This window comes from Dipodomys merriami, unplaced genomic scaffold (genome assembly GCF_024711535.1).
Source record: "Dipodomys merriami isolate MVZ:Mamm:240054 unplaced genomic scaffold, mDipMer1.0.p SCAF_4, whole genome shotgun sequence".
Taxonomy (NCBI): domain Eukaryota; kingdom Metazoa; phylum Chordata; class Mammalia; order Rodentia; family Heteromyidae; genus Dipodomys; species Dipodomys merriami.
Genome location: NW_027205603.1, coordinates 42,547,875 through 42,574,879, shown reverse-complemented (window position 1 = coordinate 42,574,879; position 27,005 = coordinate 42,547,875). Strand labels below are relative to the sequence as shown.

Here is a 27,005-nt window from a genome sequence, read left to right as displayed (position 1 = left end):
AAGGAAGGAAGGAAGGAGGGAGGGAGGGAAGGAGGGAGGGAGGGAGGGAGGGAGGGAAGGAAGGAAGGAAGGAAGGAAGGAAGGAAGGAAGGAAGGAAGGAAGGAAGGAAGGAGAGGGAGACACATAAAAGAAGAGAGAAGAGAAAAAAGACAGAAATGCTCCTAGGCAGGCTGGCAATGTGCCTTGGTTAAGGAACTGTACCTAAGTTGGGCGGAGGAATGGAAGGAATGGGAGGAATGGGAGTAGGGAACAAACCAAACTGTTGATTGGGATTGCCTTTGAAGAGTTAAGGATGAAATCGCAGCTTCTGCTTTTATTTCTTTCTTTAAACGATTTAACAGGCACGTGTTATTCATTTTAAAAGTCTTTAAAATATAGCAAATTTGATTCTGTATAGAACAAGACCCTAAGGTAAGGTGCACAAGGCTTCTAAAGCCCAAGCACTTGAATACACTTAAAAACGGCCTGACACTTGTGGGCCACCCCTTTAAATCCTTCAGGAAGACGCCGCGGTGGATGAAAGCCCGGGGTAGAATCCCGGGGAAGAGCGGGTGGCCGCGTGCACTCTGCTTTTCCAAGCACACCATCCTTTCCCAGAGGCGCTGGGCTAGGCGCAAGATCTAACAGGTACTCCTCACTACTCCGATCTCTGCGTCGAGATCTCAGGGTCTTAGAAGACAGAACTCAGTGTTTCTGACCATCTCCATCGCAGCTGGGACGACAACGGGCCGCCTCTAATCTCGAACACTCCTCAACCACAGCAAAACTAGGGTGACTGCGACGGCCGGCGTGGACAGAGAGCACCGAAGGGGGCCACGCTTGGCCTTCGGTCGCCCCCCCCCCCCATCCCGCTGCTGTACCCGGGGCGATGGCGTACAGGGGCAGATCTCCAGGACTGTGAAGGGCTGTCCAGAGTCAGAGCCAAGACCGAGAGGGCCAAGCTAGGCCGGGGGGCCTCCACCCAGGACCCCTCTTCCCCAGCTTCGGGAATTTGGCGGCCTCGCCCACCGGGGCGCGAGGGTTTGCGCGTCTCCCCTGTCCTCCCCAGCCCGCTGAGGGGCAGGTGGCTGAGGGGTAGCCGGGGAGAAGCGGCTGCTGGGTGCAAGGCGCCCTGCCAAGGTCACCCGTCCGGCGAGACTGCGCCTTTCCCCGCCCTAGGTGCTTGCACCTGTGGAGTCCATGCAAATGGGTTAAAAGCGCTCCTTTCTCCGCCTCGTTGGCCCGCGTGGGGAATATAAGAAGCGGTCCTTGAGCGCTGGCTAAGGGTTGGGATTTTGGTTTTCGGAGCCAACAGCGTCCAAGGTCGAAAGTCGTCCACCGTAGGGTCAAGCTGGCCCCGGGCGATTAAAACTTCCCGGGGCGCAGAACGCCCACCTGGCGCCTCGCGTGCCTCGGGAGGGGGAGGCGGAGGCGGAGCCGTGGAGCGCAGGTGCCCAGTACCCGCCACTCGCCGATGCCCGCCCAATCCACGGCCGGTGACTGAGATAAATGCCCACGGAGCCGGAGAAGGTCTGTCGGCCCCAGGCTTTTGACACACTGGAAGCCGAGACCCTGAGTTCCGAGGCTCAGCCTTCCCACCGCCGGGGTGGGTGTGCGCGCGGAGGGACTTTTGCCAACTCGCAGCTTCCCGACCCTGCCCTCCGAGAACATCTGCCTCGGGAAGTGGGGGGGGGGGGGGTGAGCGCTCTACCTTGGCACCCCTGGGAGGGTGTGTAGACCTCCGGAGACCTGGGGACCAGGGGAGTGCGGGCCAATGGTTGCGGTGGGCGGGGAGAAGGCGGTCCCGGGAATCAACCAGGGGCTGACCCCTCCCTACCCTCGCCGTCTAGGATCCCTTGCAGCCCCGCCCTTCACCTTCGGTCTTAACCCAGCCTCAGCCCTGAAGGTGCTGCCCGAAATCCCCCACCCTGGTCCGGAGCCTGCTCGCCCCACGGCGTCTGGAAGCGTTGGCTGCTTACAGGTAGGCGCCTGGCTAGACGCGACTCTGGATCTCAGGGCCGTGGTCCTCCCCAGCTTCGGGCAAGGGCGCTCAGCGCTGCCATCCTGGGTGTCTAATGTGCCAGGAGAGGGCTGGGCTGGGCTGCGGTGGGGTAGTGCGGGAGTCCTTAAGCGGTTTTCGAACTCGAGTTGCTCGTCCTTGGGGTTGAGGGAAGCCAGGAGCCGAGCGGCCCCGGCCGCGTCGCTGCGCGGTGGCTGACCTCTTCTGCTGACCCCCTGTTCTTTCATTTCTGAGTCACGACCCTGCTTGGTTTTCTCATTGGGCTCATTGATCCCGGCTCTGGAAGAGCTTCAGTCTTGGGGTAACCAGACTTTTGCCCGAGACGCGAGACGTCGGCCGGACTCGGCGTGCGTGGGAAACGGAGCGCCGGAGGCGAATCTCCGGGGCGATCGGGCGCTGCGGGCTCGCGGCTCGGCTGCGGGAGTCGCGATCGCGGGGACTTGCGCGGGAGGAGCCAGGTGCCGGGCTGGCGGCCGGACCTCCACCCGCGGGGTCCCACGCGCAGCGGGCCTTTGGCTTCTCCCAGCTGCCCCCCCCCGGGACATCCAGGGGGTGGCGGCCGACTCCCCACCCCTCTCTACCTTTTTATTACCCTTAGCTCCTGCTACCTGCCCCAGAAGCACGAGGGTCGGCCGCGGCGGACGACCCCGGGGACGAGGCTGACTTAAATTAGTGTTGCTGGGGCGGGGCTGGGGGCGGAAAGTGGGGAGGTTGGTTAGTGAAGGTGGTTTGGAGATGGAAGGCCAGGGCGACCAGAGCCTCGCAAGTTCCTGAGTAGAAACGTGCAATCGCGTGGCACGGAGGCTGATTTTCGTTTTGATGCGTTTTGTAGTTTTTACATTATTATTTTTATTCCTCCTGTGGGATCGAGTTGGGAAGTCTAGATTGAACCAACTGCGACGGGAGGCCTCCTCGGGTGGGAGAGGCGCGGCCGGGTCCCGCGCACTCAGCCGGGCTTGCTTCCCCGCAGGCCGCCGTGCGCATCCCGCGATGGCCCTGCAGCAGCCCGCGGAGGCCGAGCTCCAGGACAAGGCGTGCTACCCGCTCGAAAGGTTCCAGAGCACCCCGCATCACCTGGCCGCCTACTATGCGTCTTTCCCAAGCTACGGCCACTACGGGAACGCCTTACCCTCGAGCGAGGAGAACCTGCAGCCTTTCCCGCAGACCGAGTCCTCGGTGACGGCCACCCAGCCGACCGCCCCTTTCCCCTTCCGAATGGCGCCTCCCTTGCTGAGCCCCGAGCTGGCTCTGCAGAGCGAGCCTTTCTATAACCTGCCCTGGTACAGCAAGCTGTCCACGTGGTACCCAATCCCCCCCCTCCCCAGGGAGGCGCCACCCTGCCCGAACAGCGGGGAGTACACAGGTGACATCAGTCACGATTTGGTTTCCTTTGGTGGCCTCAGCAACAGTGGCCAGTGTTGGGGGCCTGAAACTTTCTTTCTGCCTCCTTCTGTGGTTGCTTCCCTGTTACCCGAGGGACTGAAGAGCTCCCAGCCGATATCTGGCTCCAAAGCCCCGAACCAAGACAAACTGCCAGGTTCTCGCTTCCAGTTCACCCAGGAGGAGCTGCACTTTGTCTTATATGGCGTCACACCCAATCCGGAGCCCCAAGTCCGTCTGCACCACGCGATTTCAGGCTTCCCGGTCCCCACAGAAAGTTCGGGTAAGGGGAGTTCTGTCTGGGAGGTGGGTGGGAAAGGGAACACCAGCGCCAGAGTGTTGAGAAGTAGCATTTCAAAGTGGGCCTAAGATGTCCTGGAGAGTGGGGGGCGGGGAGAGCTCCGGCAAGAGCCCCCTGCTCAATCCTGCCTGCTTCCCAGCTCCTGCTCGCTGAAGTCCGCCCTAGGATTCCTGGGGTTGGTTTTAGTGAGAATCGAGACCTATGAAGAAATGGTTGATATGGTGGCATTGTTGATGTGCAGGATATCTCTCCCAGACAGCTTCCTGAAAATCCACATTTGGTACCAAAGTTAGATGACTAGCCATTTACCTTGACCTCAGTCAAGCAGTAGCTGTGATTCTCAGCTTTCTCGAGTTTGCAAAGTGGAGATATTACATACAGACCCTTGCACGATGGATGGTTTTTTTCTGAGTCTCCAGTGCGAGACTGTATATGAAAAGCTCTCTTCAGAGAAGAAAGGGGAGGGGGGAAAAACACAATAAAGGGATAGATTCAAAAGGAACTCAGAATGGTGGTAAAACTGGAGAATATGGAGGAAACTGCATCAGGGAAGTACTTCATCCTACATTGCTAATGGAAAAGGTGTACCTCTGTTTTTTTGGTTTTTGTTTTTCTAGGACCAAGCCATCTTCCCCAAACTCTGGATAAAGACTCGCTCCAGCTTCCAGAAGGTGGGTAGTTGCACTCCTTGCTTGCCTTTATTTCCAGAGACAAATACCCAGTTCTTTTAAACTTGGTTTTTCTCTCTCTGCCTGGCCTGGTTTTCCCTAGGTCTCTGCATCATGCAGGCAATGGTTGGCAGCATTCCTCATCTTGGTGTGTTCTGCAGCAATTTCATTGCCAAAGGAATCCGGTTTGGCCCCTTTCGGGGTAAAGTGGTCAACGCTAGTGAAGTCAAGACCCACAGGGACAACTCTCTGATGTGGGAGGTAAATTTGCTGAAGGTCAGGAAGGGTGGCTAGAGGGGGACAGTGACTTCTCTCCAGGTGAGTCCTGGCCTGAGAGGGAGGTGAACACCTGCTGTGAACACATCATGTAGAATAGATACTTAAACAACGCATTGTATTATATTTATAGACAAAAGCAACTGCTTTAAATGTTACACAGTGCTGAAAAGTATACTAAAGGAAATATAAATGTATTTGAGACTTTGGTATTTGCCTTTAAGCCAAGAATTTTTTCAAAGGTTTTTTTTTTTTGCATACATTGTTGTGTGGGTGGGGGTATTGTAACATTTCCATACATGCATACAATGAACCTCATCAACCTACCCTACAGCCAAGAATTGTTGTTGTTTTCTTCTTTTTCAATGGATACTCTCCAAACTAGCAAAGGACCCTAGGGCATGTTGGTGAGATTGCATCTTGCTGATTTACAGGAAAAAAAAAATGTTTGTAAGAATATACCAGAGGGCTGGGAAGGTGGCTCAGTGGTAGAGCGCTTGCCTTGCATGCCTGAGGCCCTAGGTTCGATTCCTCAGCACCACATAAGAAAAAAGCTGGAAGTGGCACTGTGGCTCAAGTGGTAGAACGCTAGCTTGAGCTGAAGAGCTGAGGGACAGCGCCCAGGCCCAGAGTTCAGGCCCCATGACCGGACCAAAAAAAAAAAAAAAGAATATACCAGATACCTTAAAATGTTTAAAATAGCTTGACCCTAAATTTCTACTTTTAGAAATAGTAAACAGAAACAGAAAAGTTATCAGAAATTCAAGGTAGATGGGAGAGGGTAAGAATAAAGAGTTGCTATAATAAAACATTAGAATTTCTTAGTTTTTGTTTTGTGATCAGTGTTTTTTAGCATAATTTTATTGTTATTATTAATATTCAGGTATAGTACTGAGGAGTTACCATTTCATAAGTCAGGTAATGAGTAGCTTTTTTGGGGGGGAGGGGTTTCGGTTGTGGGGCCTGAACTCTGGGCCTGGGCGCTGTCCCTCAGCTCTTCAGCTCAAGGCTAGCGCTCTACCTCTTGAGCCACAGTGCCACTTCTGGCTTTTTTCTTTTTGCTTATTTGGTGCTGAGGAATCGAACCCAGGGCCTCGTGCATACAAGGCAAGCACTCTACCACTGAGCCACCTTCCCAGCCTCAGCTTTTTCTTTTTTGTAACTCAGAACTTTTTTTATAACTCAGCCCTAACCCTGAGCTTTTATGCATAAGGCTAGTACTCTACCACCTGAAAACCAAGACTCCATTTCTGGCTTTTGGATTGTTAATTGGAGACTCTTGGAACAGAAATCCCCAGATCTCAGCCTCTTGAGTAACTAGGATTACAAGCATAAGGCACAGGTACCCAGCTTAATGTTTGTTTTCCTTTTTAATGTTATTGAGGTTTTTAACTCAGGGTTTCTTCTATGCTGTACAACTTAAGCAACATCTCCAGCTCAATTAAATGTTAGACTGAAATTGTGCAATGACTCTGTCAGTATCTGAGGTAGTAAATAGTTGCATTTAAGTGGTGGGATTAAATTTGTTTCCCTTACTTCAGAAATCTGATTTAGCCTGGTACTGGTGGCTCATGGATGTAATCCTAGATACATTCGAGGCTGGGATCTGAGGATCATGGTTCAGAGCCAGCCCAGGCAGGAAAGTCTGAAAATTCTTATCTTTAATTAACCACCAAAACCTGAAAGCGGAGATATGTCTCAAGTGGTAGAGGGTCAGCCTTGAGCCAAAAAAAGAAAAAAGCTAAGGGACAGCACCCAGGTCCTGAATTCAAGGCCTACTACCCGCACATAAACAGAGACAACAACAAAAATCTGATTTATTGAAATACAGTTAGTATTATTCAAGTAAGTAATATATTCAAGTAAGACATTTGAATGATCAGTTTTTCATAAGTTTATAGGCTCGAAAACAAATCACAAATCAAAACTTCATGTGCAGCTTGTAGGCTCATGTCTAATCCCAGCACTCAGGAGACTGAGGCTATTTAAGTGAGACCTTGTCTCCACAGAGCAACAAACACCCTCTTCATGTCTCATTTTACTTAGATCTTTGAAGATGGTCACTTGAGCCACTTTATTGATGGAAAAGGTACTGGGCACTGGATGTCTTATGTCAACTGTGCCCGCTTCCCCAAGGAACAGAACCTGATGGCAGTACAGCATCAAGGGCAGATATTTTATGAGAGCTGCAAGGAAGTCTACCAGAACCAGGAGCTCCTTGTGTGGTATGGAAACTGCTATGAGAAGTTCCTGGACATTCCTATGAGCCTTCAGGCCCCTGAGCAGGGCAACCAGCCGGCTGGGCAATCTGATGGTGAGTGCTCACTTTGCCCCGTTCAACAAGAGCTTCCAATGGGAGGACTGGGCTCTTCCTAAACCCACCCAGTCCTAATGCAGGAAGCTGAACTGAAGCTGTCTCCTCATCTTCATAATGATATATCTTTTCTACCTCTGCAACCCTCTGGAGAATAAAACTGAAATAAATGGGTGCCACCTGTGGCTTAGGTGAGCAAGTTTCTGAGTCATCTCTCTCAGGCTAAGCTTTTTAAATGGTGGGTTGTGCAGCATTTTAGTAGGGTGGAAAAATCAATGTAGTGATTGAGACTGGCATTAAAGAAAAAGAATAAAAACAAAGTAGAATACAAAATATTGATGGGAATCACTTAAACAGTAACACTGCTTTAAGTTTTTGCTTCAAAGGATTCCTTGTGTATAGGCTGGGTATCAAGTAAGAATCTCTCTCTCTCTCTCTCTCTCTCTCTCTTTTCTCTCTCTCTCTCTCTCTCTCTCTCTCTCTCTCTCTCTCTCTTGTGCTGGTTCTAGAGCTGGCCTTTCCACTCAGGACTAGCACTCTTCCACCTGAGTCATAACTCCACTTCTGGCCTTTTTGGGTGGTTAATCCTTTTTGGGTTGTTAATTGGAGATAAGAGTCTTCACAGAAGTTCTTGTGTGGGCTAGCTTTGATTTAAACCATGATCCCAAGTAGTTAGGATTACAGATATTAGCACCAGCACCCAGCTGAAGTTTTTTTTTTTTTCTTTGCCCCCTCTCTTTAGTTTGGGTGAGGTTTTTTTTTTTAATTGTTACTGTTACAGAGAAGGTGTGTGTGTGTGTGTGTGTGTGTGTGTGTGTGTGTGTGTGTGTGTGTGTGTGTGTGTGTGTGTGTGTGTGTGTGTGTGTGTGTGTGTGTGTGTGTGTGTGTGTGTGTGTGTGTTGTGGGGCCTTCAGCTCTTCAGCTCAAGGCTAGCCCTCTACCACTTGAGTCATAGCACCACTTCTGGCTTTTTCTGCTTATGTGGTGCTGAGGAATTGAACCCAGGGCCTCATGCATGCAAGGCAAGCACTCTACCACTGAGCCACCCTCCCAGCCCAGTATTTATTCTTAAACACTGCCAGTCATCCAACGTAGGGCCTGCTTCAGGCTAGGAAAGCACTCTACCACTGAGTTACAACCTCAGCCCGAGGGTCAGGCAAGCTTGAGAAACATTGACTTTTTCTTTTTCAAGACAGGTCTCATAGACATGGCACTGGTGGCTTATAACTACAATTCTAGCTACTAAGGGTACCCTGCCAAGATAGGAGGAGTTGGGGTTGAAGCCAGCCTGGGCAAGAGAGTAGTCAATGAGAGTATTTCTAATTAACTACCCAAAAGCCAAAAAATGGAACTGTAGCTCAACTGGTAGAGTGCCGGCCTTGAGGTTTTTTGTTTTGTTTTATTTTTTATTTTTAAAAAAAAAGGCTGAAAAGATGGCTCAGTGGTAGAATGCTTGCCTTGCATGCATGAGGCCCTGGGTTCAATTCCTCAGCACCCACATAAGCAGAAAAGCCGGAAGTGGCACTGCAGCTCAAGTGGTAGAGTGCTAGCCTTGAACTGAAGAACTGAGGGATAATGCCCAGGCCCAGAGCTCAGGCCCCATGACCAACCAAAAAGATAAAAATAAAAAACTCAGCGACTGCTCTAGTACTGGGACACAACAAAAGTAAAGATGGTTAAAACAACTGTTTATCTTGTAGAGATGCTACCCTTTTTTTATTTCCTTCCCCCCCCCCTTTTTTTTTTTTTTTTTTGGTGCTGGTCCAGGGGTTTGAACTCAGGGCCTGGGCACTCTCCCTGAGCTTTTATGCTAAAAGATAGTGGCTCTGCCACTTTGAACCACAGTGCCATTTCTGCCTTTTTGGTAGCTAATTGGAGGTAAGAGTCTCATAGGCTTTCCTGTCTGGACTGGGTTTAACCATGATCTTCAAATCTCAGCCTCCTGAGTAGCTAAACTTATAGGCTTGAGCCCCAGACTGCTCAGCTCCAGTTCTTTTTTTTTCTTTTCTTTTTTTTTTTTTTTTTTTAATCAGTCATGGGGCCTGAACTCTGGGCCTAGATACTGTCCCTCAGCTCTTCAGCTCAAGGCTAGCCCTCTACCACTTGAGCCATAGTACCACTTCTGGCTTTTTCTGCTTATGTGGTGCTGAGGAATCGATCCCAGGGCCTCATGCATGCAAGACAATCACTCTACCACTGAACCACCTTCCCTGCCCCTCCAGCTCTTTTTATACATTCAAAAGTTGGGAAATCTGATCTAGACAAATGCAAATTGCAGTCATATATGTAATAAAATAAGACACCCCATTTTGTGATATACTAAAAGTCCCAGGAAGCAGGCTAATGTGTATGTGTGTGTTTGTATAAGTATGTATGTATTGAACTCATCACACACTGCAGTGAGTGTCTACATACGTCTCATGCCTGACTGATACTCTTTAGGACATGAACTGTTCCCAAATATCTATCACTGACTCCTGGACCCCAATGTAAAAGAGAAAGCTGCTTAGGAATGAAGATGAAGTAGGGGTCCTCTGGGTGGGGAGAGAAGGAAATCAGGCTCAGGCAACAGTGATACAAAGGCAAGGAAATACCCACCAAGCATGAGGAGGTCACAGGAGCTCTTCTGGTGGTCTGAATAGCTGTCAAAGTTGTCTTGGTGGGGCTGGGAAAGTGGCTCAGTGGTAGAATGCTTATCTTGCATGCATGAGGCGCTAGGTTTGATTCCTCAGTACCACATAAACAGAAAATGCCAGAAGTGGTGCTCTGGCTCAAGTGGTAGAGCACTAGCCTTGAGCTGAAGAGCTGAGGGACAGCGCCCAGGCCCAGAGTTCAGGCACCACGACCAACAAAAAAAAAAAAATTGTCTTGGTGGACTACCCTCCTGTTCCCCCAGTATGTAGGTGTGGTCATGGGATATAGGTAGAGATGGGAGGGGTATTATCTCATTCATCACCACAGCAAGAAAGCCTCTTTAAAAAGGTCATGTCCAGAAATGTACCAACACTTTTGAAATGCAAGTGAAAAGTGGATTGAGAAATATTATTTACAAACCTACTATGTCTTTGAGAAGTTATTTTAGTACTATTATTAAAATGTCAGAATCAGCTAGGAGCTGGTGGTTCATGCCTGCAATCCTAGCAAGTCAGGAGACTGAGATCTGAGGATCACAGTTTAAAGCCAGCACAGGCAGGAAAGTCTGTGAGACATCTCCAATTAACCACCAGAAAACTGGAAGTAGAGCCATGGCTCAAAGTGGTAGGCTACTAGTCCTGAGCAAAAAGAGCTCAGGGAAAGTACCTAGGCTCTGAGTTCAAGCCCCTTGACCCACAATAAGTAAATCTTAAAAAATGTCCAGAATCTTTGATAGCCCAGCCAGAGGGCTAGAAGTGTGGCTCAAGTGGTAGAGTGCTTACCAGTAAGCACAAGACCCCCAATACTGCAAAGCAGACAAACAAAACAGTCCATCCTGGCCAAGTCACTTTAGGCACTTCGACAGGCAGAGGCAGAAGGGGACTATGAGTTAGTCAGTATAAGCTCATAGTGAGACAGCCTGGATTATGCAATGAGACTCTGTCTCAAAAATAAGGAAGAAAAAAGGAGAGAAAAAGTGGGGGAAGTCCTAAAGGAAACCCAGGAGAAGTATGTATGTATGTTGCGTATGTGTTTGTGTTTGAACTCACGTCCTCAGTACCGTACTTTAGCTTTTCTGTTCAAAGTTGGTGTCTATCACTTGAACCACAGGCCCACTTCCATGTTTGGTGGTTAAGTGGAGATAAGAGTTTTGACTTTTGAGTGGCAAAATTCTAAGTACTTAGTAATAGAATAATTGTTAAATAAATAATCATCTTTTTCTAACATGGAATAGTGAGCAGGTGTCTGAGATCACAATTATAGAAATAAACTGGATGAAAGCTAAGGATGGAAAAAGAAAACTCAATTTTTAGTTACCTGTGCTCCACTTCTGATCTGTCAGCTTTGGATGTTTGCATCATTATTGAATGGCATGGATTTTGAACTGCACATGGAAGGGAACTTGAATCAATATAATTTATTGGCAAGACTCATGAATGACTTCATTTTCTATTAATATGAATAACGTTTTGTTTTGTTGCCATGTTGATGATCAAACTGAACCCAGGGCCTCAAATATGCTAGGCAAGTGCTCTATCGCTGATCTATACCTCCCTACTCAATATGAATGCTTTTAGGCATGATTTAAAAAGAAGCATCAAATTAGGCATAGCAGTGCATGCCTGTAATCACAATACTTGGGAGTTGAAACAAAAAGATAGGGAATCTGGGCTGGGAAGGTAGCCCAGTGGTAGAGTGCTTGCCTTGCATGCATAAGGCCCTGGGTTTGATTCCTCAGTACCACATAAACAGAAGAAGCTAGAAGTGATGCTGTGGCTCAAGTGGTAGAGGGCTAGCCTTGAGCTGAAGAGCTGAGGGACAGCACCCAGGCCCAGAGTTCAAGCCCCACGACTGACAAAAAGAAAAAAGAAAGGGAGTTTGAGGCAAGCCTGGAGTAGCTAGACCCTATGTCAAAATAACAATAATTATTATAACCAAAAATAAATATTAAAATTAACTTACAAAGACCTAAATAGAAATGTAAAGGGTCACTGTTCCTTTTCTGCCTAAGTAGTTATAGAATGCCAACTCGTTGAACCTTCATTCTGAATTGTGGTGTGCTTTAGTGTTTCGATTTATGAAAATCACTAATCTTGTCTTAGAAACCCTCTTTCTACCCCCCAAATTCAGCAAGGCTAGTATTTCCTAAACACTTAAAAAAATCTAACTCTTGAGATAGAGTGCCCTGGGCAGGGGTCCCCAATTCCAAGAGTGTCACATATTTCACAAAGCAAGTAGGGCCCTGGGTGTCCCTCGCTGGCCAGTGTCTTCTGGTGGTATTCACTTTAATGGGTGTTTTGTTTCCTTAGCCACCTGTGAAACATCCCTAGTGTGTTGTCAGTTATCAAAATTTCTGATCACAGCTTCCCTGTGTCCCAGTGCCAGAATGATTTTATCTGCAGGTTTCCAATAAGTGTTTCCAATTAAAGGAAACATCTCAGTAATGCTGTGTAATGTGAAAGTCAATGTACTTCAACCCTTAACATTCTAACATTTGAACCAAATTTTGCCCAATGGCCTGTTTCAGGAAAACTAGGAGGTAGAGGGAAGTGTTTTAATTCTTAATTGAGCTGGAGGGAAAAATTCTTCCACAGAAACATTTCAGAGAACTAGTAGAAGAAGACCTATAGATTAAGGTGTTTAAGAGAAATGCAACCATGGAGAACATGTAGAATTTAAATCTTAATTTAAGCAAACAATAAATACAAAAGTCAGGCACTTGGTGCCTCATACCTGTAATCCTAGCTACTTGAGAGGCTGAGATCTGAGGATTATACTTGAAAGCAAACCCAGACAGAAAAGTCTGTGAGACTCTTATTTCCAAATAACCAGCCAAAAACTGGAAGAGGAAGTGAGGCTCAAGTGATAGAGTACCAACATTGAGCAGAAAGAGCTAAGGGATAATGCCCAAGCCCTGAGTTTATGCCCCAGTACCAGAAATAAATAGAGAAGCATGTGCATGTCTATTTACATATCTGTATTTTGTTTAAGGCACTAAATGTTAGAGATGACAATACTATTGTGAAATACTTTATTTAGTCAGTTGTGAGGCTTGAACTCAAGGCCTGGGTGCTGTCCCTGAACTATTTTGCTCAAGGATAGTGCTCTACACTTTAGCCACAGCTCAACTTATGGTTCTCTGATGGTTAATTGGAGATAAGTATCTCACGGACTTTCCTGCTTGGACTGGCTTTGAACTGTGATCCTCAGATCTCAGCCTCCTGAATAGCTAGGATTGCAGGCATGAGCCACCAATCTTGCAAAGATTGAAGTTTGAGGTGTGTATTAGCCAAATGGTGAATTAGAATTAAAATTGTTCTATTGAGAAGCCGTAGACACAAAAATGAAATGGTTTGAGAATTGGTTATTTTCAAGTTGGTGTTGGGCACATGCGGATCTATTTACATTTCTACCTTGATTGTATATATTCATGATTTTATGTAAAGAAAGATGTTTTAAATAAATGAAAGGAGGAGGGGAAGTAGTTAATGGGTCCCCTGGCTCTTCTGTCCCCATTTTTGACAGAGTCTGAAGAAGGCTACAGGTGCGAGAGGTGTGGAAAGGTGTTTACTTACAGATATTACAGAGATAAGCACCTCAAGTACACCCCGTGTGTGGACAGGGGGGACAGAAAGTTTCCCTGTTCTCTCTGCAAACGATCCTTTGAAAAACGGGACCGGCTCCGGATCCACGTCCTTCATGTCCATGAGAAGCACAGGCCTTACCTGGTGAGCACTCTCTAAATACACGAATCAATCACATGATGCTTGAGGTCTACAGCCTGGTAAGGAAGGCAGAATGGACATTAGGTAACAGACAACCTGCTGACTTTCTTGGCTGGGGATACCCAGCTGCTCATTTCACACAGTGGGACCCACTCCTACATGGGAACATGGGGATCCCACCCAGTTTCCACACTTCAATCTGCCATCCAGCAAGGCTGGATGAATTGCATGTCATCACAGCCTTGGTATTCAGCAGTGTTGGGCAGGGTCTGGACCAGAGCCCCCCTCCTGAGATTTCAGTAGAGTCCTTGGACATTTTTCCTCCTGATACGAGTGGACCATAACCAGGGCTGGGGAAATCCACTGCTTATAGCAGTCCACAGAATGAACAAGAGCATTCCCTTTTGTCCTGGTGAGTTAAAGTAGACACAGACTTCCTTAGGAAAGTGAAATCTCAGCGGTAACTTTCTTTTCCTCCTTAGTGCTCTATCTGTGGGAAATGTTTCTCTCAGTCCTCCAGCCTGAACAAGCATATGCGGGTGCACTCCGGAGACAGGCCATACCAGTGTGTATACTGCACGAAGGTACGTGGCATGCCCTCCCAGGGTCCACCTGGAGCCCTGCCCTGGCATCCAAGCTCAGAACTGGAAGCCTGAAGCCCAACTGACAATGCATTCAGTTCGTGGCTAGCTCAGTCCCCATTGCCACTCAATATGTGCCTGAGTTTGCTGAAGCAGGTCAGATCTGGCCCAGATTTGCAGGGGTTTGTGATTGTAGACACTGTGACAGAAACTTTAAAAGCATAGACTTGGCTAGAGTTTGAGCCTGGCTTCTGAAACATACCTACTTTGCAGCCTCGAGCAAGTCCACTTATTAGCTTGTCTCTTGCTTAGTCCCTCAGTGGTAATGGGACGTAGGGTAGGTGGATTCCATAAACACTAATGGAATGCTAGACTCCTATTACTACTTTTTTTGGGGGTCAGTGGTGGGGCTTGAACTCAGGGCCTGGACACTGTCCCTGAGCTCTTTGGCTCAAGGTTAGTGCTCTACCACTTTGAGCCATAGCTCTACTTCCAGTTTTTGAGTGGTTAATTGGAGATAAAAGTCCCATGGGCTTTCCTTTCCCCGGGCTGGCTTTGGACTGCGATTGTCAGGTTCGCCTCCCAAGTAGCTAGGATTCTCTGGTGTCTGGCCCAATTCCCACTTTTTAAAAAAAAAAAAATTTATTGTAAAGATACTCTACAGAGGGTTACAATTACATAAGCAAGGTAATGAGTACACTTCCTATTGAGCCCAATTCCCACTTTTTAAAGCATGAGCATGAAGACTTAGATTGGAAGATTGAGACATTGTAAGTGTGGCATTTAATCTACGTCACAAGGAACACTGGATTATTAAAATGAAGGGGGAGCTAAAGTAGTGACAATAATAACATGACCAAAGATGATTAGCAAAATAGCTCAGGTTCGGTTTTGATGATGGACATGTTCTGTCCAATGTATATCCATTATTACATATCAGAGTATTACTACACATTACTATGTGTTGCTATTTGAGTTCATATACATATGTTTGGCCAGGCCTGGTGATGTCTACCTATAACCCCAGCTACTCAGGAGGCAGAGATTTAGAGGAATATGTCTCAGACCAGCCTAGGAAAAGTTAGTGAGACCCCATAACCTAGGCACAAATTAGTGAAATGTCAGCCAATAAGCTGAGCGTGGTGATTCTCATCTTTAATCCCAGCAATGAGAGAGGCCTAGGTAGGTGGATGATGGGCTGACCAGACCCAAGCTCACTTGACCACTTTAACATTGCATTTTCTGTCAGTGTCCTTGGACTTCACTCCAAATAAAAGTCATTTTCTTGTCCTATGTTTAAAATGAAATGTCACTGTATAGCCTACAGTGGCTTTGAATTCACAATCCTCAGCCGGGTGTAATGTGCTGGAATTACAGACATGGACCACCATGCCAGGCATCCAAAAGCCATTTTTCTCCCTCCCCCACCTTTTTTTTTTTCTGGTACAGGGGCTTGAACAACTCAGGAACCCCAGGCTCACCTTGGCTTGATTTCTCTCTGCTGGAACTCTTACCACTTGAGCCACATTTTCACCCTATTTTCTTAAAAGTTTTTAATGTGTTATCTGAAAATGAAAAAGGTCAAAAAATAGTATTGAAGTAAATAAAGGGAAAGATTTTTATAAGAGAAAGAAAAAAAAGGAACAATGAATAGCTACAAAAAATTTGAAGGATCTGGAAATCTAGTAGATTGGTATAATACCTTGGGAGTTTCTTTAAAAAAAAAAAATTGAGCCAAGCATGGGTGGCTCCAGTCTATAATCCTAGCTGCTCAGGAGCCTGAGATCTGAGGGTTGTGGTTCAAAGTCAGCTTGGCAAGGAAAGTCTGTGAGACTTTGATCTCCAATTAATAACCCAAAAAGCCTAAGTGGAGAGAATGTAGAACTAGACCCTGACCCCAAGCCCCAATGCCAGCAAAAAAGGAGTGGGGGAGGCAGGGAGGAAACCTAAGGGTGACATTAGGATCCAGGCACGGAACCAGCCCGTGGAAGCTGGCTCTTCCTTCTACCCTCGGTTCTCTGCAGAAATTCACTGCGTCCAGCATCCTCCGCACACACATCAGGCAGCACTCGGGGGAGAAGCCCTTCAAGTGCAAGTACTGCGGCAAACCGTTCGCCTCCCACGCTGCCCACGACAGCCACGTGCGACGCTCGCACAAAGACGACCAGAGTGGCACCTGCAGCCTCTGTGGGAAATCCTTCCCGGATCAAGAAGCGTTCTACACCCACCTGAAGTTCCATGGAGACTACTAGCCCTGAGTGTGGACCCGAGGGAAACGCAGACTCGCCCTTTCCCCTCTTCTTCTGCTTCCTCTCTCTCTCTTCCTTGTTATGGCACGTCCTATGAACGAATAGGCCTCATGTGGACTGCGGATGTGGTTCTTACAGAAACGCTTTGCACAGTTGTTAACAAGGATGGACTTACTTAATTTAGAAAGAGTGAAAGTGTAAGGGAGGTGGGTGCCAGGGAAAGGAGTCTAAAGTCTCACTATACCCAAAGACCGACCTTGGCCTCCCAGCACACAAGCCCTGGGAAGCGCCCCCAGATTGTGTGGTAAGTTAGAGGAGGCCGGGCCTTTTCTCTACTGTTTGCCTTGGGTCCCCAATTGTACAATGTGGCCACCTGCTGTTGAGCTTTATGGAAGAATGGTGTTTCGAAAAATCAAGTCAGAGCTTTGGTGGTATTGTAACTAAGTCTTTCATTTTTTTATTGCTATTGTTATTTGTTATTATTTAGCTACGGCATTTGAACTCAGGGCTTTGCAAGCTTGCTTGGCTTGCTTGCATGGCTAGTGTCCTATCCCTCCAGCCATACTTCCAGTCAGGCTTTTTTTGCTGTTGGTTAATTGGAGATGGAGTCTCACATTTTTTTTTTCTGCCCTGGTTGGCTGCAAACCTCAACTCTCCTGAAGTTAAGAATACAGGAGGGCTGGGAAGGTGTCTCAGTGGTAGAGTGCTTGCCTTGCATGCATGAGGCCCTGGGTTCGATTCCTCAGCACCACATAAGCAAAAAGAAAAAAGCCAGAAGTGCTGTGGCTTAAGTGGGAGAGCGCTAGCCTTGAGCTGAAGAGCTGAGGGACTGCACCCAGGCCCAGAGTTCAGGCTCCACGACCGTACCCCCTCCCCCCCCCCCCAAAAAAAAAAAAAGAATACAGGAAGCCGGGGCTGATGGCTCACACCTATAATCCTAGCTACTCAGGAGGCTGAGATCTGAGGATCGTGGTTCAAAGCCAGCCCGGGCAGGAAAGTCCGTGAGACTTCTATCTCCAATAAAAACCACTAGAAAACCGGAAGTGGTGCTGTGGCTCAAGCTTTAGAGCGCTTGCCTTGAGCTGAAGAGCGCAGGGACAGCGCCAGGCCCAGAGTTCAAGCCCCATAACCAACCAAAAAAAAAAGAATACAGGAATTCCAGTGGTGCCCAGCTGGAAGGAGCATTTTCAACTAGCTCCCATTCTACCCCATGTGAAGACAAGCAAACACAAACTCAAATATTCACATAAACTATTTGAGACAAGTAGCCCAGGCACTGATGGCTCATGCTTTTAATCCTAGCTACTCAAGAGGCAGAGATCTGAAGATTGTGTTTCAAAGCCAGCCTAGAGAGAAAAGTGGATTGAGATTCTTATTTCCGAAGAATCAGCAACAATCCAGAAGAGGAGGCCTGCTTTAAGTGGTAGAGCACTAGGCTTGAACGAAAAAGCTAAAGCGTGAGGCCCTACAGTCAAGCCCAACTACTGACACTAAAAAAAAAAAACAGTTAAAAATTATTAGAGACAAGTATTTCCTATGAAACTAGCTAGCAACAAGGGGTGCGGCCCGTTCCTAGCTGCGGTCCTATTGACCCCCTGAGCATTGACTGGCTTCTGCCTCTCCATGGCCCATAGTCAAGAGAGGGGAGTGAATTCAATCCAGAACAGCTGCTCTGACAGCTGTGTCCCAGCTCTTTGAGCAGTAGATGGAGTGAAGGTAGAAGCAGTGACAGATTTTCCTCTGGGGAATTCACGGCCTTGACTAGGGTCCAGTAATTTTTCCTAATGGGAATGTGCTCTGTTTTAATTCATGTTAATTAAGTTGGAACAATGGTCTTTTGAAAAGGGGAAAGCTCACCAGGTAATTAGCAGCCTTCCTTTGACTGCTGGTTTAAAATATATTACTTGAAACATTTTCTTAATAGGTATGAGTTTGAACTTTTTAATCAAACGGTAAAGCAAGTGTTGGTAAAGCTGGTGTGATTCTCATTTTTTCACTCATTGAAAAACTGTTCTTCAAACTTGAATAGTAGGAAGTATGTGTGCATGTGTGTGCGTTTGTGTGTGTGCGTGCGTGTGTGTGTGCATGAGTGTGTGTACGTGCACATGCACCAGTACTAGGGTTTGAATTCAGGGCCTCACATTCTCACTTGGCTTTTTCACTCAAAGCTAGCATGAACTGTTTTTTAAAGAAATAGATCATAATATCTTTTCCCAAGTAATTACCTGGAGCACCTACATTTATTTCTTTTTCTTTTTCTTTTTGGTTCCAGACCTGAAGCTTGAATTCAGGGACTGGGCCCTGCCCCTGAGCTTTTTTGTTCAAGGTTAGTGTTCTACCACTTGAACTACTGCTCCACTTCAGCTTTTTTGGGTAGTTAATTGGAGAGAAGAGTTTCACAGACTTTGCTGCCCTGACTGGCTTTGAACTGTGATCTTCAGATCTCAGTCTCCTGAGTACTAGGATTATAACTTGAGCAACTAGCACTTGGCTCAAATTCCTTTTTGTATTTTATTAGTGTATATTGTGTAATAGTATATTGTGTAATATTGTGTAATTGTAATAGTTTCATTCATGCATCTAATGTACTTTCGTCAACTACATCATTATTCTCATTTCTTCAACACCTCTTATGTTTTACTTTGTCTTTTTTTTTTTCTCCTTCAGTACTGGTGTTTGAATCTGGGCTTTGTGATTGCTATGAATATCCTCTACCACTTTAGCATCAACTGTCTTGTTTTTTTCACAATGTGTATTTCACATATTTCTAAAGATGGTTCAAGCCAACTTTGTAACTATCATAGGAGCTGGGCACTAGTAACTCACACCTTGAATCTTAGCTACTCAGGAGGCTAAGATCTGAGGGTCCTGATTCAAAGATAGCCCAGGCAAGAAAGTCCCTGAGATTCTTACTTCCAATTAAACACCAAATAACCAGAAAGGAGAGATGTGGCTTAAGTAGTAGAGCACTAGCTTTGAACTATCCCTGGACAGTGCCCAGACCCTGCAAAGCCTCAGGGCTGGCACAAACAAATAAGACAGCAGATCTCATCTATAAAATAATGCAATTTTTATGTAGTAGAGTGGTTGCTAAGAGGAATGAGACAAGGCAACTTTTCCTTCCTCTTAAGCTAGTAAGAATTGCACCAATTTTATTGATAATATTCTTTCAATGATTCTAAGAGATATGTTTCCTTCACCATCATTATCACCCGGAAATATGTTCAAAATGCAGGTTCACTGGCTTTACCTAGTGGGTCTTTTTTGGAGGTGGAGCTCAGTTCTATTATTTGAGAATCCCACTGCTATACTTGATTCCCGCCCTTCCCCCCCACCCCCCCTTCATTACTGCAACACAGCAACAGGTGAAATGTAGTGGCCTGATGATTTGGCAAAGCCCTCAAAGCTACATTAGAAGAAAACATTCAAAATAGGCAGGTGTTTGCTCGGGACCCGAGTAGGCCTACAACTCAGTTGTGCCAACATCAGTTCAGCTTAGGATGTACCCAATGAGGAATCGGACCACTGTGGAGCAGCAGCCATTCACAGTATCATAGAGGTAAAATAACAAATCCTGACTTAGACCTTCTGTTATTGGTGGTTCAAGTTTGACACTACAGGTTTAAGTACTTTCAGAATTGCTTGGGGGTAGGGGAGTAGATTTTGATTGTGTTGATCTGTTAGGAACACTAAACCTAAGACCAGGACATCCTTTCACTGGATGCTGGGTACTATGTTGCTAAATATCTTATAGTTCTTGTTGATAGAAAATAGTAAAATAAAATGATCAGAATTATTTTGAAAGAGAAAGTATAAAGAAAAATAGAGCTAAATGTGTCTCTTATTTATCATCTCCATCACATGGGAAATCAGAAAGCAAATTTTCTAAATTATTTTAAAAGAATACATATTCAGGAAGTTAGTAGTGCTTCCATACACAGATGAAGTTTTTACCTTATTGTTTTGCTGATTTTCAGTAACTTGAAATAAATTCTTGCTTAGTGATGAGTTTAGGGAGGTTCTGATTTTGTATATGAATATCTTATCTCAGGATAAAATATTTTCCTGACATACTCTTTAGCCATCAATTAGAAATTTTGAAATTCTTTACTGATACATTAAAATGTGGAGTAAATGGTACATACATGCTTTAATATTATGTAAGTTCTTTATAGAGTTTGTTTTTTTGTTTGTTTGTTTGTTTTGGGGGGGGTCTGGTCATGGGGCCTGAACTCTGGGCCTGGGCGCTGTCCCTCAGCTCTTCAGCTCAAGGCTAGTGCTCTACCACTTGAGCCACAGTGCCACTTCCGGCTTTTTTCTTTTTGCTTATGTGGTGCTAAGGAATTGAACCCAGGGCCTCATGGATGCAAGGCAAGCACTCCACCACTGAGCTACCTTCCCAGCCAGTTCTTTATAGATTTATAAATTTTATTTTGGATTTCTAGCAAAGAACTTTGTGTTGAAAGCAGTTTCTTGTCAAGAAAATACAATATCTGCCAGGTGCCAATGGCTCATGCCTATAACCCTAGCTAATCAGGAGGCTGAGATCTGAGGATTGAGGTTCAAAGCCAGCCCAGGCAGGAAAGTCCGTGAGACTCTATCTCCAATTAGCCACCAGAAAACTGGAAGTGGTGCTGTGGCTCAAGTAGTAGAGCACTTGCCTTGAGCTGAAGAGCTCAGAGATAATTCCCAGGCCCAGTAATTCAGGCCAAACAACCAACAAAAAAAAGAAGAAGAAGAAGAAAAAAAAAGGAAAATATGAAATCAAAGTTGGTAATATACCAATCTTGGTTTTCACAAACTAGTGAACAGAGTTCAATATTTCTTGTTTTTGTTTGTATTTTGGTTGACATTTTTTTTTGAGGGGGGTATCCGGTCGTGGGGCCTGAACTCTAGGCCTGGGCACTGTCCCTCAGCTCTTCAGCTCACGGCTAGCACTCTACCACTTGAGCCACAGCACCACTTCCGGCTTTTTTCTTTTTTTACTTATGTGGTGCTGAGGAATTGAACCCAGGGCCTCATGCATGCAAGGCAAGCGCTCTACCACTGAGCCACCTTTCCAGTCCCTGGTTGACATTTATACCAGGATAAAATACATTTTTTTCCCCATTTGCAACAAATTCACTTACTGAGATAAGGGAGAGAGCTAAGAAGTGAACAGCAAAGCCATCTCATTCTCCTCAAGCTTGTTTTCTTTTTTCCTAGGGGAAAAAAAAAAAGCAAAAGAAAAACTAAAAGTCAAATGATAATAAGAACGAAACTGATCTCGTTTGTAGAGTGATAAAAGTAGGCTGTTTACATATGCACCATCCAGCTTTTTGCCCTCTAATAATAAATGGCGGGTTAGGAATCCATAGAAAGAAAACCAGCAATCCCTTATCTAGATTTAGTGTTTTAATTCTCAAATAGAAAGGGCTTGCTTGTGATAAAGGAGTCCCTTTATCCAATTCCCTAAGGATAAGAATCACTGCCTGTACTAGCTACTCAGGAGGCTGAGGATTGCAGTTTAAAGCCAGCCCAGACAAGAAAGTGTGAGACTCTTCTCTCATTAACCACTGAAAAGCTAGAAATGGCTTAAGGGATAGAATACTAACTTTGACAGTCTAGGCCCGGAGTTCAAGCCCTAAGACTAGCATACACACCCACACATAGCCACACTGTAGCTCATAAATATATACAATTACTATGTATTAATAGATATTAGCTGGATGTGGTGTCATGAACCTGTACTTTCAGCTGAATCAGGAGGATTCTAAGTTTAAGGCCAGCCTGGGAAACCTAACCAGACCCTGTGTCCAAAATTAATTAGCTCAAAAAAATTAACATTTTGTAAAAGGAAAGAAATGTGATGTATGCTTCTACATATGAACGAACCTTGGGGACATTATGCTAACTACAATAAACCAGTCACAGAAGGATAAATATGATGTGATTCCCAGTGTGTGTTACTAATAATCGTCAAAAATCATAAAGTAGAATGGGAATTGTGATTTACTCTTCAGTGGGTACAGATGAAAAGAGTTTCAAGGATAGAAGGATGGAAGCAATACGCTATTGAGCTGTTTGCTTACTAATGATAAACTTGGCTTTGTGTATTTTAGCATGTTTTTATTTGCTTTTGTTTTTTGAGATGGGATCTTTCTAGCTGCCAAGATGACCTGAAAATTTCCAAAATTCTTCTGTATCAGCTTCCTTGGTGCTGGGATGACCAGTATATATAGCCTCTAGCACATTTAAAAAAATTGATGAGCCTAGGTTATGGCTCAAAGTGGCACAGTACCTGCCTAGCAAGCTTGAGGCCCTGAGTTCAAACCCCAGTACTACCACAAATAGAGGAAATCAGTATAAAACCCTAGTATAGATGCATGTATGTGTATGTGTATATGCACATATGTGTACATATATACACATACATTTTATTTGAAAAATTTTAAGTGGCATGCCACAAGTGGATAAACCATAGGAGCTGTGGGGCTTTGAAAGTCTCTCCCAGATGGGAAGGCTTTCTGAGCTCTGATGGTTGCCTGCTGTCTGGGCTTTGTTTCTACCTCCTGTCCCATCCTAGCACGGACTGCAATCCAAGCCTCGCATTTCAGAGTGTTTATGCTCTGTACCCTCTCTAAGAGGCTACCTGCCACTTTCTATTTGAGCTCTACCCCTCTACGTATAGGGCTGCTGACCACCAGCTGACATATTACCTACATCGATTCTCTAAGAGCTGTCAAGGTGGAGGGAAAGACTATTCTAAGGCTTCCCTGGGCTCTTAGCTGAGTGGGATTGTAAACACCCCCATTAAAGGTTTCATTCAATAGCAATCTTCGCTAAAGTAAATGGACATTGGTCTCCCACCCCCACATGAATACAGAGGCCATTATCAATGGGCAGAGAGATCTGGGCTGGGGCAGTATCAGTTTCCACATTTTCAAATGATTCCTTTAATGAAAAGCTGCGTTCTTTCCAGACCATAAAACACCCAGGAAAAGTCTATTCATTTAGCTGTTGAACATATTAGCTTATTTATTTATGGCTAATGCTGCCCTCAGCATTCCCAGGGTGTAGACTTAACTCAATGATTGCTTGATAAATGGCTAAAAAGCAGATAAACTGATGTCAGCTCTCAGGCAGGGCAAGTTAAGTTTATCTTTCCACTGTATTTAAAATGATTCCTGGGACATAAAACATTTTACATTTGCATTTCTACTTGAACCAGAGAATGCAAGGACTGATTTTTAACCACCTTCTTGGGAAATAAGCATCATGTCACCATTTTACTAAAAGAGAGCATGTTATTACCACTAAACAACAGGGGGTCTCTTTTACCCAAAAAAAAATCTTCTGGTTCCTCCACTCTCTTCTCTCCTTCCTTACTCCAGTCTTTTTTCTCATTAAGTAATCAGTGAGTACTAAGTCTGAATCAGTTCAGTCCTGTCTGAATCAGTTCAGTGCTGTTTCTCACACATCAGGGACCCACTGCTTGACAGAATCATTTTGGTTTAGGAATAGGTATCTGGAGAGAAGTAATTCATGAATGCAGGGAAGAACTGAGGCTCTCTGCATAGTAGCACTTCCTGAGATTAGGGTTCAGAACCTGGTTCATTGTTTCTGTATTTTAAAATGAAAAGTTGTCTTTACTTGCTAATGGCTAGTACTAAAATGGAAGAATGTAAGACAGACAAACACATTCAGAGCCGGGCTCTGATGGCTCATGCCTGTAATCCTCAGGAGGCTGATATCTAAGGATCTTTGGTTAGAAGCCAGCTTGAGGAGGAAAGTCCCTGAGACTCTTTATCTCCAATTAACCACTGAAGTGCTATTACTTTGAGCAAAAGAGCTCAGTGCCCAGGACTTGAGTTCAAGTCCCACCACAGACAAAGAAAGAAAAAAACACATTCAGTAAATTAGAAACATTCTTCAAGTGATCCATTCCTCTTTTGTTGTCGAGATATACTTGTAAAAATTGGAAAGAAAAGCTGAGCACTGGTGGCTCATTTCTGCAATCTTAGCCACTCAGCTGGCTGAAATCTGAGAATTGCGGTTCAAAGTCAGTTCTGGCAGAAAAGTCTGTGAGACTCATCTCCAATTAACCACCAAAAAGCCAACATACAGCTGTGGCTCAAATGGTAGAGTGCCAGCACTGAGCACAAAAGCTCAGAACAGTGCTCATGCCATGAGTTAAATAAAGAAAAAGAAAGAAAGAAAAGAAAAATTGGAAAGAAACTCCAGAGAAAAGTCCTAAAAGTCACCTTCCTTGATCTTTAGGATTTTGTTCAGATGACAGGGTTGGGTAGAGAGATTGTCCTTCCTTTGCCACAGTGGACTTGGTTATTTTAATCACCAGTGTGTGGAAGTCAAGAAAAAAAGCAAAGTGGTTCCCAGGCCCTTCTAACAGTCCCTCAGCACGGATCCCCCAAGATGGAATGCACAGTGCTTCCCGGGGGACCCTTCCTCCCAACACCTCCAGCCTTCCCTCTTCCCCAGATCTGAAAGTGGTGGTGGTGTTCTGTGTTCTCTTGTGTCCCAGCCTGGCCCAGCTCCTGTTTGCCATCGCTTGGTTCAATTTCTGTGTGTGCGCTGACACTTTGTACTTCCTCGATTGAATTCGGGGTGGGGTGGGGGGTCGTGCTGGCCCCACTGTTGGCTCCCCTCCCCTCCCCTTCCCTCCCCTCCCCTGCCTCCTTCTTCCCTTTTCCCTTCCCCTCTCTCCCCCTTCCCTCCCTTCTCCTTTCCCCTTTTCCCCTTCTGCTTTTCTTCTTCCCTTTCTTTTTGCAGTTGACTTTTGTCCCCGTCAGGGTCAGGCTCCCTCTTTTTGTGCATTTGGAAGTCGTGAATGGGCGCAAAGCTGAGATTCCTTTGGACTAGGAAAGGGGGGGGGGGTCACTTTTTGTTCCCCCTTTGTCACTAGCAGCCTTCAACTGAGTAGTAAAAACTGAGAGAAGGGAGTATTTGTTTGTTTCTGTGGGACGGGAAAAGCAAAGCTGCAGGTTCGGGGGAATGAGACACTGCCCTGGGACCCGCGCGCGGAAGCCCCGGGGGCGACAGACAGACGGGGAGGACGTGCGGACAGCCTCCCCGACCGCGGCCCGGGAAGCCAGCGGCCACCTGGGGCTCCTCACCTGGTGTTTGTTTTTATTTGTATTTTTGTCTCGAGTAGGGATGGATCCAGACTCTGCTCGAACGACCTCGCTTCCCTGCAGCCAGGAACCCCGAGCCCTCCTTCCCCGCGCAGCCGCAGCCCGCACCACGTTGCTGGGGAGGAGGCTCAACCTGCCACCGTAGGCGGAGGCCCCCAGGGACTGGCGGGGCCATTCGAAGCCCGGCAGGCCGAGCCACAGCCCGAAGTCCGCGGGCATTTCATCAGCCTCGTAGTTCCCGGAGTCAACGCTTCGGGACGCGCTGCCAGCGGGGTCGTCAGCCGGGGCCTGGGGCCCCCACCCGCCTCGCATTCCCGGAGCCGTGGACCTTGAGCCCAGCCGGGAGCCAGGGTTCGGCAGCATCGGCTCCTGCACCCCGCGGCGGCGGGAGCTGAGGACTGCGTCGGGAGCAGCCGTGCGCTCCGCAGACAATCCGCGGGAGGAAGCGCACCCGGTGCGGGAGCAGGGTCGGGAGGGAAACCTGGGAGGAAATGAGGGGCGGGGCGACTCTGTTCCTCAAGAAAGGTGCTCATTCTCTGACCTGTGCAGCTGCAATCCCTCCGTCCATCACCTTCACAACAACAAGGAAAACACAGACAAGTGTCCTTCTTACCTTTACAAAGTAACATTTTCAGGAAAATGAACGCTCAGCATTCAGCCGCCCTGTGACAACCACGTTTCTCTCTCTGCCTTTCCAGATCATTTCCACTTGTGTTCTTCTAAAACTAGACAGGGTTTGGTAAGCTGCTCCAACACACACACACAGGTAGAACACACTCACATGCCCATGTGCACACACGCACGCAGGTGCACACACAGTTTTTTGTTTTTTTTTAATTTAAATAGGCTTGCCCCTATGTTGCTCTGGACTGGTCTCCATCTCATGAGCTCAAGCCACTCCTGTTTCAGGGCCCCAAGAGGCTGGAACTACAGTGTGTACCATCACATCCTGCCTTCTATGCATCTTAAATATTATTTCCAAATAACTATTTTAAACCGGAGCATCACATTTCACTTACTCAATAACCATGATCGACAACCAATCATTTGTTAGCTCCTCCCCCTTTTATTTGTGTGCTTGTACTTGGGCTTGAACTCTGGGCTTTTTGCTTGAGCTTTCTCAAGGATGTCACTCTGCCCTATCACTTGAACCACAGCTCCACTTCAGACTTTTTGCTGGTTAATTGGGGAAAAGAGTCTCAGATTTGTCTGCTAGGACTAGCATCCAACCAGGATCTTCACAAATTGGCCTCCTTAGTAGCTGGTAGTATAGTCATAAACTATATAAGGAAGATGCAGAAAGGGAGGAAAGTGAACAAATGCAATCATGCTATTCAATGTATACTATGTGTTTCTCTCTCTCTCTCTCTCCTCTCTCTCTCTCTCTCTCTCTCTCTCTCTCTCTCTCTCTCTCTCTCTCTCTCTCTCTCTCTCTCTCTCTCTCTCTCTCTCTCTCTCTCTCTCTCTCTCTCTCTCTCCCCTCTCTCTGTCTCCACCCTATGTAACTTGTGGGCAGGAACAGGAAGGTGAAACTGGGGGAAAGTAAAGGAAGGGGTGACATTGTCCAGAGAAAGAAACATTCATTACCTGATGTAGTCCCCCTTACAAAACCTTCACAATAACAATGAAATTATTTTTAAGTCCCACAAAATAAAAAAAAACACTATTAAACATTCATGTAAACATGTACCTACATCCTCATTGGTTTTCATCTGGATCAATTCCTGGATAAGATGTAATGGCTAT

The 27,005-nt window shown here is 46.2% G+C and overlaps 1 protein-coding gene across 1 annotated transcript; it reads left to right on the top strand.

Moving 5' to 3' along the window:
* The first annotated feature begins 2,990 nt into the window (after window positions 1-2,990).
* Window positions 2,991-16,131, top strand: Prdm14 (PR/SET domain 14). Its single transcript, XM_069991789.1, has 7 exons — window positions 2,991-3,663; window positions 4,299-4,352; window positions 4,453-4,610; window positions 6,672-6,939; window positions 13,099-13,301; window positions 13,781-13,882; window positions 15,904-16,131. The coding sequence occupies exons 1-7, from the start codon at window positions 2,991-2,993 to the stop codon at window positions 16,129-16,131; spliced, it is 1,686 nt and encodes a 561-aa protein (XP_069847890.1).
* The last annotated feature ends 10,874 nt before the right edge of the window (window positions 16,132-27,005 follow it).

Bases quoted from the DNA above. Each gene is read 5' to 3' on its own strand.
- Prdm14 (XM_069991789.1), top strand. From the start codon at position 2,991: ATGGCCCTGCAGCAGCCCGCGGAGGCCGAGCTCCAGGACAAGGCGTGC. The intron at 4,353-4,452 runs GTGGGTAGTTGC...GGTTTTCCCTAG, and splicing joins CTCGCTCCAGCTTCCAGAAG to GTCTCTGCATCATGCAGGCA. The intron at 6,940-13,098 runs GTGAGTGCTCAC...CATTTTTGACAG, and splicing joins GCCGGCTGGGCAATCTGATG to AGTCTGAAGAAGGCTACAGG.